Genomic DNA, 18,131 nt, shown 5'->3' with positions numbered 1-18,131 from the left:
GGATTTGAACAGGGGCTGGGGCAATTTCAAAGACTGTCAGTGCAGAATTAAAAAAAAAAATTCTAAATTACGCACCCCCGCTCCTACTAGCTTATGGGGGAGGTGAAAAATTGCCAAATTTAGAACATGCTCTAATTTTTCATGTCGTGAAAAACGGTCGTGTGTAGGCTTTAACGAAGGGAAAAAAAAACGCGTATTCTCAGAAGCAAGTTATGAGATGGGAGCACTCGTTCTGGTAAAACTAACATTTGTAATGGAGATAGCACATTTGTCACGCTGTAACAGACTGAAAAGCGTGAATCGTCTCTCACCAAACTTTTACTAACACGCGGTAACACGAAATCAGCAAAAGCAGCACAAAGGGTGGTGCCATCTGAATGGAACTTCCCCTTTATAGTGCCGTCGTTGCTCGAGCATTTTTTTTTTCATGATCGTGTGTACGCTTGACAGGTATCGCATCGAGAAAAACTTCATTTTTTTCCCATGACATGAAAAATGGTCGTGTGTACGCGGCTTTACTCTTTGGGCCCCCGGCTACTACTGTCGTCATTACTAGTAAAAAAAAAAAAATATGTCCCCGGATTTCATTTTAAAAATCTGGTCACCTTACTATAAAGTGCTGCAATTTATGTTTTTTTTTTACTGAGGGATTGAGTGCATTGCCTTTTTGCTAACAGCTATATACATTTTTTGGGTGTTTAGCGCTGACTTTAGTTTCATATTTGAGATTTATGTCACTAAAATTGTGAATGAGGCCTTAGGGTTTGCTGTACTATACTGAGGTGAATGAACAGGAAATAAAATCATTTACACTCTTGCAGTTAAACTGTCATTCGTGTGTTATTTCTCCCTGATAATATCTCGGTCTAATAGTCACACATCCTCTGGTGGAGTGGGGGTGCACCCACAGCTGGATTTGTTAGTTCTTTGTTTAAAATTCATGATGACATATACAATACGTATTTCTAGTAGGCCCTGGCTATTTTCACTTGAAGCACCTGCTCCCTCACCCTTCCCTGTGTTCATTCTTTTTTCTTTATAAAAGCCATTGCAGCTTATTGGAAGCATATTAACCCAAGCAGGAAAGCAGAAATCTCTGTCAAACATTTCCTCCCTTCCCTCATGTAAAGTTTAGCCCCTAAAATGGATTCTGCTACAGTATTTTTCTGTTTATTAGCCAGTATTCGTAATGGATTCTGGAAGCATAAAGTATCACATTTAGCAAGTACTGCTATACTCTGCAGAAAATACGAAATAAAAACTTGGAAGAGACTGCTGCTTGGTATCCACATTGTTCAAAGGGAGCCTTCACTCGCAACTTTACCATTGCTTCCTTCCAAAGTTGGCCATACACAGTTATATTTACATTATTTGTTCAGCCAGAAAAGGTGGATGGAGAAATCTCCCTTACCTGGAAGTTGTATTCTGACAGCAGCACCTACTGCTGTCACAATACACTGTTCAGTGGCTGCAGCTTATTGCCTACAAATGTTAATCAAAATTTTACTACAAATGTTAATCATGAAAACTTTACAACCTGTCTCCTTGAAAGAAGTCAATCACAGGTCAAGTGGGGACAGCCACACAGGGATCAAAATTCAGCTGGTTCCTGCTGAACTGGACATATTTAGATCAGAGTATGGCCAGCTTAAAGTGGATGTAACCCCACTCTCATCCTTTCTGAACTACTGCCATAGTGCTGATCTATAAGGATATAGATGCCTTCTGCGTGTATCCTTACCTGTCAAATGTCTCCCCTCTGTCTGTTATAAGACCTGAAAAACTGCAGATTCTGTGGGTGGGTCTGTTGTCTGGAGCTTGGTGGGTGGAGACGTGATGTCAGACTCCCCACCCACCTCTACACTCCCCTTGTCAACATGCATTTTTTCCTATGTATTCCTTACACTAAATTCTGCTATGATCACTAACATCCAGTCAAAATCCAGAAAAGTAACCACATGACTGTCTCAGGCTAGTGCATGAGATATGTAAATAACCTTTCACTCACAGCAAGGGGGCGGAACGGACTAAGGTTTTTCTCTGTAAGTCCGTTTTATTTCACTGAACAATAAAAGAGGATTGCTCAGAGCTGACTATTTGTGGCAAGACTGGGCACAGACGATAGGAAATCGTATACTGTACATTGTGACATCAAAAAATAAAAAACAACATTTTGGGTTTACATCCACTTTAAGTCTATCACCTTACTGCTACAATATTTGAAAATTATCCAGCACGTACTCACTCCCACTTCCTCATTCATTGCCTGATGTTATATTTGCACCCCCAGTCTGCAGCCTTCAGAGATCATGTCACACATCCCAAAAGGCTACAGGATCAGTCTCACAGTAGTCTGCCATCTTACACATGCTCAGTGGAGGGACAGCTGTGAGTCATCAGTAAGTTATAACCGGTGCCCCAGTCTGGGATGGCAGTGTGGGAACCTAACGAGAGGTAAAGACTTTGGGTGCTAGGAAGGCATGGCAAGAATTCATGAACAGGTAAGTATGTGTTTATGAATTTCAAAGTGCTTAGTACATATATAATTGTAAGACAGCAGCACTAGTTTTGGTAAGCAAGAAGAGATTCCACTGCTCCAGGTCAGTCCACGCTGTAACACCTCACGCACCTGAAAGAAGGGTGCTCAACCAGCTTGCATGCTGCACACAAGGTAGAAGGACAATCCCAGATGGCCACACTCCAATCTCAATCCTTCCTTATTGACATATAAAAATGCTAGAAAGGGTGTATAGCAGTGTGCAGAGAGTTATCCACAGTTTATAGTGTCAACATGTGGTCACATCCCTTTTGCCCCTGATAGATTATATGCATGTACAAGCAATTAGGATTTGAGCACAGGTATATCTTGTTTCTTTTGTATTGCAGGTCAGTGACCAGACCTGAACCTAGTAGCTCTCCCCCATTTTGTGTCTTTGCCCCATGTTGGCATTGTGTCCATCATAGCATTTGCATTGGAAAAGTAGAGTAGGACAGGCCGTAAGAGGGATTACCTTGACGCAGTTGGCCAACTTAAACCTGTTTTGCAATATGTGTGAACTAAAAACCCTGTTTTTCATTGCAAAGTTTGCTAGAAAAAGGTATTTAGCCGCATGCAGAGGTTTTTCCAGTTTCTAAAGCTGTAGGGAATCTTATTTTTTTAGCTAAACTTCAGCTTTAAAACATTTGGAAATGTGATATTTAGCATTTGTACAATTGCTAAAAGCAGTGGCGCCTGGTGCTCAAAATTTTTTGGGGGGTGCAAACAAACAAACAAAAAAAAAAAAACACACACACACACACACACACACACACACACACACACACATCAAACGCAGCCACTGTGCCCATCAATTGCCGCCAGTGTGCCCCATCAATTGCCGCCAGTGTGCCCCATCAATTGCCGCCAGTGTGCCCCATCAATTGCCGCCAGTGTGCCCCATCAATTGCCGCCAGTGTGCCCCATCAAGTGTGTCAGGCTAGGAGCAGATAACAGTTCAGGTGTGCCAACTATGTAAACAGTTCAAGAACAAGAGCACATACCATGAGCAGGTCTGAGATGAGCAGGTCAGTTGGGACTTGTAGGTCACCGCTGCAGTTGGATGTTTGTAGTCACCGCTGCAGATGGATGTTTGCTGGTGTTTGTAGTCACCGCTGCAGATGGATGTTTGCTGGTGTTTGTAGTCACCGCTGCAGTTGGATGTTTGTAGTCACCGCTGCAGATGGATGTTTGCTGGTGTTTGTAGTGACCGCTGCAGATGGATGTTTGCTGGTGTTTGTAGTTCACCGCTGCAGATGGATGTTTGCTGGTGTTTGTAGTTCACCGCTGCAGATGGATGTTTGCTGGTGTTTGTAGTTCACCGCTGCAGATGGATGTTTGCTGGTGTTTGTAGTTCACCGCTGCAGATGGATGTTTGCTGGTGTTTGTAGTTCACCGCTGCAGATGGATGTTTGCTGGTGTTTGTAGTTCACCGCTGCAGATGGATGTTTGCTGGTGTTTGTAGTTCACCGCTGCAGATGGATGTTTGCTGGTGTTTGTAGTTCACCGCTGCAGATGGATGTTTGCTGGTGTTTGTAGTCACCGCTGCAGATGGATGTTTGCTGGTGTTTGTAGTTCACCGCTGCAGATGGATGTTTGCTGGTGTTTGTAGTCACCGCTGCAGATGGATGTTTGCTGGTGTTTGTAGTTCACCGCTGCAGATGGATGTTTGCTGGTGTTTGTAGTCACCACTGCAGATGGATGTTTGCTGGTGTTTGTAGTTCACTGCTGCAGATGGATGTTTGCTGGTGTTTGTAGTTCACCGCTGCAGATGGATGTTTGCTGGTGTTTGTAGTTCACCGCTGCAGATGGATGTTTGCTGGTGTTTGTAGTTCACCGCTGCAGATGGATGTTTGCTGGTGTTTGTAGTTCACCGCTGCAGATGGATGTTTGCTGGTGTTTGTAGTTCACCGCTGCAGATGGATGTTTGCTGGTGTTTGTAGTCACTGCTGCAGATGGATGTTTGCTGGCGTTTGTAGTCACCGCTGCAGTTGGATGTTTGTAGTCACTGCTGCAGATGGATGTTTGCTGGCGTTTGTAGTCACTGCTGCAGTTGGATGTTTGTAGTCACTGCTGCAGATGGATGTTTGCTGGCGTTTGTAGTCACCGCTGCAGTTGGATGTTTGTAGTCACTGCTGCAGATGGATGTTTGCTGGTGTTTGTAGTTCACCGCTGCAGATGGATGTTTGCTGGTGTTTGCAGTTCACCGCTGCAGATGGATGTTTGCTGGTGTTTGTAGTTCACCGCTGCAGATGGATGTTTGCTGGTGTTTGTAGTTCACCGCTGCAGATGGATGTTTGCTGGTGTTTGTAGTTCACCGCTGCAGATGGATGTTTGCTGGTGTTTGTAGTTCACCGCTGCAGATGGATGTTTGCTGGTGTTTGTAGTTCACCGCTGCAGATGGATGTTTGCTGGTGTTTGTAGTTCACTGCTGCAGATGGATGTTTGCTGGTGTTTGTAGTCACCGTTGCAGATGGACGTTTGCTGGTGTTTGTAGTTCACCACTGCAGATGGATGTTTGCTGGTGTTTGTAGTTCACCGCTGCAGTTGGATGTTTGCTGGTGTTTGTAGTCACCGTTGCAGATGGATGTTTGCTGGTGTTTGTAGTCACCGCAGCAGATGGATGTTTGCTGGTATTTGTAGTCACCGCTGCAGATGGATGTTTGCTGGTGAATCAGGCAAAGCGTAGTCTAGGCAAGCTGGGTCATACACAGGTAGATCAGATTTCAAACGGTACCGAATCAGAAGCGAACAAACAGGGTCAAACGAGCCGGGTCATACACGAAATACACAGAGCAGAATGTCAGGCTGATTCAAACAAAGGTAACTCTATCACAAGCACTGATTGGATGATGATACAGGTGATTTAAAGGTGAGCTGGCCAATCACTGTTGTTTCCCAGGCAAAGGCTGTGTCAGGTGGGTTGTGCTGGGTCCTAAAGGAATCCTAGTACTGACACAGTATGCCCCATTAAGGCTGCATTCATTGTCCCGTGAATTGCGGCGACAAATTGTAGCATTTTGTACCGTGATTTGCGGCGACAAAACGCTGCGATTGTGAATGCAGCCTCACCCCCTCTATGGAGATGGTTCACATCTCCTATGCCGAACGCCGAAAGCTGCCTGAAAAAAAGGTCCGGGACTTTTTTTCAGGCGGGAGGCGTACGGCGTTCGGCGTTCGGCGTGGAGATGTGAACCATCTCCATAGAGGGCAATGTGTTTTCATCCCTCCAGCGTCTCGGGGTTGCTGCGGCGTCACACTACAGGCGACAAAACACCTAGGTGTGAATGGGGGCTAAGTGCCATAACTTTGCCCCATCAATTACTGCCAGTTTGCCCCATCAATTGCCACCAGTTTGCCCCATCAAATTCTGACAGTGTGCCCCCCCCCCATGCAGCACTTTCCTGTCTCGGGTCAGCACTGTCCTCCACACGCCCTCCAAGCCCTCGATGTTTTCTCCCGTCCTCTTCTGCTATGATTGGATTCCTGATAGGCATCCAATCACAGCGCTTGTCACTTCAGCCAATCAGGTGACAGGTAACCAGACCCACTTGATTGGCTGAGAGGCGGGTCAGTGTTAGGGAAGAAATGTATTTGATTCCCTAACATAGCACTGTGTAAACAGCGAATGCACAGCAGTGTGCCCACTGTTTAACAATTTGGAAGCCTGTTAGAGCCAATGGCTCTAATCAGGATGCTTATTAGAGTGATGGCTCTAATCAGGCACTTCCAAATACATCCCCGCCACTGTAATTCAGATGCCAAGGGGCCGGACACCTGAATAGGGGCCGGGAGCGGCGACATTAGATAGATTCATGCAATGCATGAATCTATGGATTGTTGACTGACAGGTGCAGGAGAAGGGGTTGGTGCGCCTGCGCCCTCTATGGACGCACCGCCACTGGCCAAAAGCATTATTAAAAAAACACGTTTGTATACATGCTATAATACAGGTTGTTAAAAATACAGTAAATACGGGATGGTGGCTTTTTTTATATTTGTTACTCAATGTGATGCATAAACCTGAATGATTTACAATCATTAGTAAAAGGAAAGGGATTGTACCCATGGAAATAAACCGTTACGTCCATGGGGTTATGTGCTTAGAGTAAATGAATTCAGGTGCACAGAGTACTAATCTGGGTTCATAAGTGCATTTCCCATCTGTGCACATTGGGCCAGATTCACAAAAGAATTACGCCGGCGTATCTATTGATACGCCACGTAATTTTAAATTTCCCGCGTCGTATCTTTGTTTTGTATCTACAAAACAAGATACGACTGCATCTGGGATCGATCCGACAGGCGTACGTCTTAGTACGTCGTCGGATCGTAGATGCATTTTTTCCGCCGGCCGCTAGGTTGCGTTTCCGTCTAATTCCGTGTCGAGTATGCAAATTAGCTAGTTACGGCGATCCACGAACGTACGTCCGGCCGGCACATTTTTTTACGTTGTTTGCGTTCGCCTTTTTCTGGCGTATAGTTACCCCTGCTATTATGAGGCGTACTCAATGTTAAGTATGGCCATCGTTCCCGCGTCGAATTTTGAATTTTTTACATCGTTTGCGCAAGTCGTTCACGAATACGGCTGTAAATCATTTACATTCACATCAAATCCAATACGTCCTTGCGACGTAATTTGGAGCAATGCACACTGGGATATTTTATGGACGGCGCATGCGCCGTTCAAAAAAAATGTAAAAAAACACGGGGTCAAGTCAAATTTAAATAAAACACTCCCCCAACATCCCCATTTGAATTACGCGGCCTTACGCCGCAACACATACGTTACGCTGCTGTAAATAAGGGCGCAAGTTCTTTCTGAATACAGAACTTGCGCCCAAAGTTTCAGCGGCGTAACGTATCAGGGATACGTTATGCCAGCAGAAAGATACGCTGATCTTTCTGAATCTGGCCCATTGAGTTTGCTTAGAGCAAATCAAACTAAATAACACCTACTGCATTCATTAGCCTAGAGTTCAGTAAACATCAAAATGTGTTTTGGTTTTGAGACATTAGGGACCTCAAAATTTGAACCATCAAGTTCAGAACTTTACACTTAGTAATCCCAAATCTACATCCAGTCAAAATGCAGATCTCTCAAAAATAAATGTTAAACTGCAGACATTTCATCGCAAAACACCAGTAATATTAGCTTTTCAACTGACCTGACTCCACACGCAATGAAGACTCTTATGCCGCGTACACACGGTCGTTTTTCGGCATGAAAAAAAAACGACGTTTTCAGCATGTCCAAAAAACGAAGTTTTTCCAACTTCATCATTAAAAACGATGTTGCCCACACACCATCGTTTTTGAAAACTGATGAACAACACGTACGACGACACTCTGAAGGGGAAGTTCTATTCGCCTTTGGGCTGCTTTAGCTGATTCCTGATTAGTAAAAGACGATTTGCGCTTTTTTGTCTGTTACAGCGTGATGAATGTGCTTACTTCATTATGAATGGTAGTTTTACCAGAACGAGCGCTCCCGTCTCATAACTCGATTCTGGGCATGCGCGGGTTTAAAACGTCGTTTTAGCCCACACACGATCATTTTTTACAACACGGAAAAACTATATTTTAACCACTTAAGGACCGCCTCCTGCACATATACGTTGGCAGAATGGCATGGCTGGACACAAGCACGTACAGGTACGTCCTCTTTAAGTGCCCAGCCGTGGGTCGCATTTTAAAACGAGATTACGCTATGTGGCCTCCTCTCTCCTTCTCCATCTCCCTGTATCATTGATTTCCACTGAGGGCAAGTCTGTGCAAGTGTCATCACTGCTCACCTCCGATTTTGTTGAACCTACTTCTGTTGATGATCGGGTGCTTGGATCCGTTTTCCACAAGGATATTCCAGCCGTCTATATCAGTATTCATGCCTGTTGGACTCATAGAGATTTAAATTTCTTTGCGTTCACTTGTTCTGGTAAGCCTGCAATTTTACCGGTGGAGAAGTTACGATCACTTCACCAATCACTTCACAGTCTGTGTTCCAGACATCCGTGTGACACGCGGTGGACTATTTATTTTATCACCTTACATTTCTTTATGGACTTATTTTTTCTTGTTTCATTTATATTAGTATTGTCACAGTGAGAGATCACTATGTATTGTACATACATTGTTTGCATATAGTGAGTAATCACTATTCACGTTATTTTTTGATACAATTATTTGGTTATTCATTGTATCGTTAGAGCGCTACACTTACCACACATCTTTTTGCTTTTTTTCAATTTGCCGTGTTAGCAGCTACACTTTTTACTGGCTGTGCAGGGTTACTTACAGCAATTCTTTTTTACAACCCCATAGCAAATGACTTGCTATTGGGGGGGACTGGTCAAGGGGGTGGAGCCAGGAGCACCGGCAGGGGACCCAAGAAGAGGAGGATTGGGGTTGCGCAAAACCACTTTTTAAAAAAGCCGAACCTTTAATATCACCTTAAGACATTTTTTTTACTGAGTAAAAGATTTCTGCACTTTAACATTATTGCTTTTATTTGTATTACTTTATTGAATAAGCTTGTTAGATGAACATTCATCTAATGGCCTTAGCTAGGATTACAATATTAATGCTAAGAATGCTTACATATTTTCAAACATTTTGCTAATGTGTATTACTACTGTGTGCACTTGTACTTCAACTCCTTGTTCCAAATGTAACAAAAAATAATTAACCTGAAAACAAGCACAGATGTAAATGGTACTTTAGCTAAATACCATATGTTGTAAGATGCCAGTGTCCTCTAAACAATTTTCAGGTTATTTTATTAAAATACTAATTATTTATCCAGATAGAAAGAAATGTGTACTTTATAAAACAATGCCCTACATTAATATATTTTAATCTGTTAAGAGCTTATACAAGGTGATAGTCATTATAAAAAAAAAGATGTGACATTTCCAGAACAATACACTTAAATGTAATTTGAGAGACCAAAGTCATTATAGCTAAAAAAAATAAAGCAGCCTTCACATCAATATTTAAAAACCTTAATTACTAGAATGAACATTAGTTATTTAGGCCTCTTAACAAAGACTTTCAATTTATTGCTTTGTTTACAGCTTGTTGATTTACTATGTACACAAGAACAAATTTGTACCCAATAAATCCTTTATATTTATTTTCTTATAGTATGTTGATTTACTGTGAATGAAAAACATTTAAAGAAATTAGAAAAGAAGATAAGTAAAGCACAATCCGAGGATACAAATAATCAGACGGTACAAACAAATTTGAAAAAGCTGCAGGGTCATGGAAAATAAGCAGCTTTACTTAACTGCTTGCCAACCGCTGCACGCAGATGTACGTCGACAGAATGGCACGGGCAGGCAGATTGGCGTACAGGTACGTCCCTTTAAATTTGATGCCAAGCAGGCAGTGCCTCGTGAGCATGTTCGCGGGTCCCGGGAACTCGATGTTCCTGGGCGGCCCCCGATTGCGGTCGGCAAAGGCAGAATAGGGGAATGCGTTGTTTACACTGTCACTGATGGCTGTTCCCCGTGTTCGGGAACAGTCATCAGTGACGTGTCAAGTGTAGCCACGCCCCCTAACAGTAAAAATCACTCCCTAGGGAACACTTAAGCCCTACAGTGCCGCCTAGTGGTTAAACCCTTCACTGCCAGTGTAATTTTCACAGTAATCAGTGCATTTTTATAGCACTGATCGCTGTAAAAATGACAATGGTCCCAAAAATGTGTCAAAAGTGTCCGATGTGTCCGCCATAATGTCGCAGTCATGATAAAAATCATTGTTTGCCGCCATTACTAGTAAAAAAAAAATATGCAGCCGCAACAAGTGAAGCATGGGGAAGCCGTGTTTACATACGGCTCTCCCCGTTCTTCAGCTCCGGGGAGCGAATAGCCGCGCCCTCATCCCGGATCGCTCCCCGAGGCTTACCGACCTCCGTATGTACCGGGGGGGTCCCGATCGGACCCCCGACCCACGTCTAGGCAGCGACGTGCGGGAACGTCGTTCTGCCTGTCCGTGCCATTCTGCCGACGTATACAGTATGTACATGCGGCGGTCGTTAAGCGGTTAAACTATCCCCTATTTTGTAAACGCTATAACATTTGCGCAAACCGATCAATAAACTCTTACTGCGATTTTTTTACCAAACATATGTAGAAGAATACGTATCGGCCTAAACTGAGAATTTTTTTTTATATGGGGGATATTTATTATAGCGAAAAGTAACAAATATTGATTTTTTTTTCAAAATTGTCGCTCTATTTTTGTTTATAGTGCAAAAAAGAAAAACCGCAGAGGTGATCAAATACCATCAAAAGAAAAAAAAGGATGTCAATTTTGTTTAGGAGCCACGTCACACGACCCCGCAATTGTCAGTTAAAGTGACGCAGTGCCCAATCGCAAACAGTGGCCTGACCAGCATAATGGTCCGGGGCTTAAGTGGTTAATAGGGCAGGTGTAAAGGTAACGCACAGCAACTTGATTCCAGTTATCTGCAGTTAGATGGGAGCTGCACTACAGGGTGCTGATCCTTTTGCATAATCTTTCTTGTAGTTTGATCCACGGCATAGGATTTGCTTCCAAAGCCCTAGTGTAGGTAGCATCACTGCATAGGGAATCTTTTTCCTATTATTTACCCCTTTTTTCTCTACCACTGTGGGAAGGTTTCCCTGTGTAGACCCCATAGAAAGAACTTGGTTGAAGCAAGATGTCCCATTGTAATGCTTAAAGCTGATGAAATGAAAAAATACCCCTGCAGATCCCCTGAAAACGTTAAATACTCAAAAACCCTAGGGGTAGAGGAATAATCTGTAATGCATGCACCATTCCTTGATCCAGCAGGTATACACTACACTGCTTGACTGGACCTCAGAATCCTTCACTCTACTGTGCTCAGTCCGTGGTCATACTCTGATGTCATCATGCACAATACAGAACTAGTAGTTCTGGAGGACATCAAGGGCCCACACAAAGCCACGAGTCAAGAGAAAAAGTGAGGGCTAGAGTCTGCCAGAGCAAGGAATATGGTAAATATCACAGCCTTTTTCTCTTAACAAACAGTTATGCCAGGGTATTGTAGTGAACTCTCAGGAGTGCAGCTTTAATCCTGACACCAAACTACTGCAGAAAACAGCTGACCAAATATACCAAAAGTAGCTAAGTTGCAAAGTCATTCTGGCCAAGGGCAGCTTGTATAGAAAAGAGCAAGAGAAAATGAAAAAGTTGCACTCTTGGAAGGCTGGATTGCCAGCAGATGTAAGGAAAACACTCAGCTGGTTGCAGGTGAAGGCATTATTTCAGCCACACTTTAAGTCGATTAAGTGGTAAACCCTGGTGTCATACTAATTATAACTAAGATGCATTTTAAGCAAGATAATGTTTGGCCAATCATGATACAAGCACTGGACACCACTGATACAATGGACTTGGCCACAAGGTTAGCTGCACTTCATGCAAACACCTTTAAAAGTACATTTTGAAATAAGTATTCAATCATCAATTCAAAACTTACGAGAATAACTGAACATGTTGCTGGAAACAAAACCCATGCCTTTCATGGTATGGTATTTAGTTAAACTATCATTAATACCAAATTAACTGATATAATTCAGAGTTTAAATATTTTAGTTGTAAAGTATTTTGTACAATATATATATACACTGCTCAAAAAAATTAAAGGAACACTTTTGAATCAGAACTCCTGGGATATTGATCTGGTCAATTAAGTAGCAGAGGGGGAGGGGTGTATACAGAGGGGGTTGTTAATCGGTTTCAGCTGCTTATATTAACAACAGGTGCACTAGATGGGCAACAATGAGACGACCTCCAAAACAGGAATGTTTTTTCAGGTGGATGTGTCTGACATTTTTTTCCCAACTCATCTTTTCTGACTGTTTTTCACTCGTTTTGCATATGGCTAGGGTCAGTGTCACTACTGGTAGCACAATGCGATACTTGGACCCTATAAAAGGTTGCACAGGCAGTCCAACTCCTCCAGGATGGCACATTAATATGTGTCATTGCCAGAAGTTTTTGCTGTGTCGCCCAGCACAGTCTCAAGAGCATAGAGGAGATTCCGGGAGACAGGCAGTTACTCTAGAAGAGCTGGACAGAGCCATAGAAGATCCTTAACCCATCAGCAGGACTGGTATCTGCTCCTTTGTGCAAGGAGGAACAGGATGAGCACTGCCAGAGCCCTACAAAATTACCTCCAGCAGGCGACTGGTGTGAATGACCAAACAATCAGAAACAGACTTCATGGGGGTGGCCTAAGGGGCCAGACATCCTCTAGTGTGCTCTGTGCTCACTGTCGGACACTTTGAAGCTCGATTGGCATTTTCCATTGAACACCAGAATTGGCAAGTCCGACACTGGTGCCCCATGCTTTTCACAGATGAGAGCAGGTTCAGCCTGAGCATATGTGACAGACGTGAAAGGGTCTGGAGAAGCCACTGAGAACTTTATGCTGCCTGTAACATTGTTCAGCATGACCGGTTTGGTGGTGGGTCAGTGATGGTCTGGGGAGGCATATCCATGGAGGGACGCACAGACCTCTACAGGATTCACAATGGCACCCTGACTTCTATTAGGTATCAGGATGAAATCCTTGGACCCTACGCTGGTGCAGTGGGTCCTGGTGCACGACAATGTCCGGCCTCATGTGGCGAGAGCATGCAGCCAGTTCCTGGAGGATGAAGAAATTGAGTGAGTGAGTGAGAAACTTATATAGCGCAACACATGCAAACTGAATCGCCTCTGGGCGCTGTATCCATTCCCTGGGTAAAAATCCCCTTGACCTCAGAAGAGATGGGTTTTAATCTTTCTCCTGAAGGCCAAGTGGTCTAACTCCAATCGGATGGTGGTTGGTAGAGCGTTCCACAGCCAAGGTCCCTGGACTGCAAATCTTCGACCTCCTTTCGACTTGTATCTGGCTTTGGGTATCTGGAGTAGGTTTTGATTGGTGGATCGCAGAATGCGATTGGGGTTATGGGCTTTTATTTTTTCGCATAGATATTGGAGGGTGTTTCCTTGAATACACTTATGCATTAGGCAGAGTGCCTTGAAAGTGATTCTGTCTTTTACTGGCAACCAATGAAGGGATCTCAGTGAAGGTGAGATTGAGTCCCATGGTTTTTTGCCAGTCACTAATCGAGCGGTCGTATTTTGAACAACTTGCAGACGAGTGATCAATTGATACCATTGAATGGCCCCCACGCTCACCTAACCTAAATCCAAGCGAACACCTTTGGGACATTATGTTTTGGTCCATCCAATGCCGCCAGGTTGCACCTCAGTATGTTCAGGCGCTCAGTGATGCTCTGGTCCAGATCTGGGAGGAAATACCCCAGAACACTATCTGTTGTCTCATTAGGAGCATGCCCTAATATTGTCAGGCATGCATACAAGCACTTGGGGGCCATACAAACTACTGAGGACCATTTTGAGTTGGTGCAATGACATTTCAGCAAAATGGACTAGCATGCTGCATAATTTCTTCACATTGATTTTTGGGGTGTCTTTGAATTCAGCCCTCTGTAGGTGGATAATTTTCATTTCCATCAAATGATGTGCCATCCTTTCATTCCTAAGGCCCCGTACACACGACCGAGTTTCTCGGCAGAATTCAGCCAGAAACTCGGTCGGAGCTGGATTCTGCCGAGAAACTCGGTCGTGTGTACACTTTTCAGCGAGGAACCCGTCGAGGAACTCGTCGGGCCGAAAAGAGAACATGTTCTCTATTTTCTCGTTAGTCAATGGGAAAAGTCGGCCCGCCGAGTTCCTCGGCGGCTTCCACACTGAACTCGACGAGGAACTCGATGTGTTTGGCACGTCGAGTTCCTCGGTCATGTGTACGGGGCCTAACACATTACCCAGTCCATATCAGTATAGATATCCAGCATGAGATTTTTGCCCGTTGAGATCTGATATGTTTTCAAAGTGTTCCTTTAATTTTTTTGAGCAGTGTATATATATATGTTTTTTATAAGGTTTTCTTTTAATCTCTTTACACCTTGCAAGTGTTGTAGTTTACATTCTGGCAATCTATTACTGTGGACCATTCCAAGCAAAGCCTATATGGAAGGTATGAATAAAAATGTAGGTGTACACTTAATTGTAACTAAAGGAGGATAGTTTTAGGAACTGTTCTGGGGACAGGCAAGGTAGTGTCCAATTGAGGTAAAACCATCATTATTTCAGAAAGTATTTGTGCTCTTTAAATCTGGATATCACATAAGTCCAAATACGAGAGTGTACAGCAGTGTAAGTGTAACTAAAAACAAATGAAAAGCGGATGAGCTCCTGGGAGCTGGTTTAAACTTAAGATTGAATGCAGCCCAGTGAAGATGTGAAGCGTATCTGAAGTCAGCTGAGGAGAAAGCACAATGGCGCCACTCTAAGTGCAATATGTTGTGTTACATTTATTGAGTAAAAACAGCAAGGGTACTCACAAACATAGGTGAGATGAGAGCATGTATCATGTATCACCAGGGAACATCCAAGAGTCACTATATGCGGCTGTGTTGCGGAGCAGGTGGCATCGGTGGGAGCCGACGCTTCCTGTATCTTTGTCGCACTGGGAGCTGGGGCTGTGACGTCAATTCCAGATGGACGATGCCACCCGCTCCACAACACAGCCGCATATAGTGACTCTTGGACATTCCCTGGTGATACATAATACATGCTCTCATCTTTTTATTTTTCCCAGGGCAATGCAAATTCTAGTAATACAAAATGTAGAAACTGGACTTATGTGATATGGGAAGAAAGCATGATGGCACCACTCTAAGTGCAATATGTTGTCTTACCTTTATTGAGTAAAAACAGCAAGGGTACTCACAAACATAGGTGAGATGAGAGCATGTATCATGTATCACCAGGGAATGTCCAAGAGTCACTATATGCGTCTGTGTTGTGGAGCGGGTGACATCGTCCATCTGGAATTGACGTCACAGCCCCAGCTTCCAGTGCGACAGAGATACAGGAAGCGTCGGCTCCCACTGATGCCACCTGCTCCGCAACACAGCCGCATATAGTGACTCTTGGATGTTCCCTGGTGATACATGATACATGCTCTCATCTCACCTATGTTTGTGAGTACCCTTGCTGTTTTTACTCAATAAATGTAACACAACATATTGCACTTAGGCCCAGTACACACGGGAGGATTTATCCGCAGATACGGTCCAGCGGACCGTTTCCACGGATAAATCCTCTCGAGGATTTGCGCGGATTTTGATGCGATGGAGTGTACTCACCATCGAATCGAAATCCGCGCCGAAATCCTCTGGCGATGACGTGTCGCGCCGTCGCCGCGATGATGACGCGGCGACGTGCGCGACGCAGTCATATAAGGAATTCCACGCATGCGTCGAATCATTACGACGCATGCGGGGGATCCCTATGGACGGATTGATCCGGTGAGTCTGTACAGACCAGCGGATCAATCCGTTGGGATAGATTCCAGCGGATAGATTTGAAGACATGTCTTCAAATATTTATCTGCTGGAAATCCATCGCATGGGAGAAAAATCCGCGGAAACAGATCCGCTGGATTGTACACACCATAGAATCTATCCGCTGAAACCCATTCGCTGGGATTTTTCAGCGGATGGATTCTATCGTGTGTATGGGGCCTTAGAGTGGTGCCATTGTGCTTTCTTCCCATATCACATAAGTCCAGTTTCTACATTTTGTATTACTAGAATTTGCATTGCCCTGGGAAAAATAAAATGAAAAATTAGCACATAATCATAAAAATTGAGGCAATTTAGTTTACAGGTATGTGTGGAGTGGCAAAACTGTGCAAATCTCAGAACTGGATGGACAGAATACAAATCTTTTCTCAGCTGAAACAAGCATCTTCAGCTTTATTTTATGGTCACTTTATGAGACACACATTTTCAGACCTTTAACTGTTACATGCATATCAGTAACAAGGCAGTAATTAAGTTAAATCTATTATGAGATTAATAGAACAGCAACTATTAAGTAATCTTCTAGAGTCATGTCTACAAAGAAAACGGATGAAATTTCAATCAAGAAATAGCACATTTAAAATCTTCCATGTGGTTTATCTCTCTCTTGTGTCTCATAAAGGTGGTTTCACGGCATGCCCAACTGCTGTTCACACACAACCGAGTTGTGTTAAACATTAGGGAACTAAACGCAAAACTCAATTTTTCCTAATGAGTTATCATGTGTTAAGGATTATATAAACCTTATATTAACTATTTCATTACACCTCTTTGCAGTTTGTGCCCACATTTTAACAAAACGTATTCTAGGATTGTGAGCTGCAATTGCTGACCTGTTTGCGACAATGCCATTTTTAGCCTAGTGCAAGCATCGATATTTGGGTGTGCTAGAGAGTTTGGAACAAAAAAATAAACACAATTTGTAATGATACAATTAGAGAATCCAGGTAAATAATTCAGCCAATGTGTGATGCCTTAGCTGTTCACAAGAGCCAAAAAAGTACTTTACTAAGCATCAACATATGACAAGGACACAAAATAACATCATTATATAAATAAGTAACTGTAATGCAATTTTTATTTATTAAAAAAAAAATGATTAATGCCTTATCAACGCAGTATACAACATTACCAGAAAATATTTACAACTGTGCATATATAGTATTATCTGACGTACTTGAATTTCTGATGTCTGGGCTGGTAAAAACCACACCAGCTATAAAATGTGAGCTGGCTGTTTCAGAAAGATTTATATTGCTCTCAGCCATTCTGCCGTCTGTTTTAGTGTTCTCTAGTGACACTTTGGGATTAATGTTCTAAGGCATATGACCCTTACAGTATGTTGTTAACCCATTCTGTATTTTGGATTGACAGGCTATTATTAATAGTATTCCTGCATAGTCTAAAGCTTAAAAAACAGCAGCCACTTTATCTGTGGTATATATTATACCACGTAAAATATAACAGCAGTGCATGAGTGATCAATCATTTTATTAAATGTTGTTTACACTGGTTATTGCCTTGCGTATACGTTATAGAGACAAACATCTCACACATTTTACTCATTGAAAAACTCTATTAAATGGCTAGTACACACCAAAATAATAAGTTACTCCAATTTGCCCTTTATATATTTTATTTATTCTTTATTTCTGGTAGGATAGATACTGCAACAGCTATTTTCCACAGCCAGACTTGTCACACCTTAGGGCTCTTTCACACGGGCGGACTGTATGTCCGCTTTTTCATCCATCCGTTTACAGATGAAAAAGGGACATACATTGGTCCCTATGAGATTGCGGGTGTCAGTGGATGAACATCCGCTGACACCCGATCTCAACCGGCTTCGCAATCCTCCAATTCTGCAGACGGAGGAAAGCCCTATTTTCCATCCACTGAGCAAGTGGATATTCACGGGGCGGATCATCACGGATTCGTCCCATGTAAAAGAGGCCTTAGTCTTTTAGCCACACCTTAGCCTTTGAAATAGACCTCTGAGAAACAACCACACAGATATTCGCATATAAAAGTCTGTGAGGGTTTTTATTGACATCATGTTTAACTTTATATATCCACCTGTGTATTAAAAAAATTGTGATGGAGATGTTCAACAAAAGTAGTGGTTAACAAAATTAATGGTT

At 43.1% G+C, this 18,131-nt stretch overlaps 1 protein-coding gene across 2 annotated transcripts in view; it reads right to left on the bottom strand.

Moving 5' to 3' along the window:
- GRM8 (glutamate metabotropic receptor 8) overlaps positions 1-18,131 on the bottom strand; it is a 1,246,805-nt gene that overhangs the window by 1,093,444 nt on the left and 135,230 nt on the right. The window contains exon 1 of one of the 2 annotated variants that reach the window (XM_040343693.1): positions 3,541-3,608. The exons of the other annotated variant lie outside the window; for it this stretch is intronic. Within the exon in view, the coding sequence (XP_040199627.1) occupies positions 3,541-3,543 (3 nt within the window). The 5' untranslated portion in view covers positions 3,544-3,608. Of the gene's footprint in view, positions 1-3,540; positions 3,609-18,131 lie in introns of those variants that run through there. 2 annotated transcript variants of the gene reach the window in all.

The sequence above is a fragment of the Rana temporaria genome, chromosome 3 (genome assembly GCF_905171775.1).
Source record: "Rana temporaria chromosome 3, aRanTem1.1, whole genome shotgun sequence".
NCBI classification, from domain to species: Eukaryota; Metazoa; Chordata; class Amphibia; order Anura; family Ranidae; genus Rana; species Rana temporaria.
The sequence above is the reverse complement of the archived record's forward strand: the minus strand, read 5'-3'. Positions and strand labels throughout refer to the sequence as shown.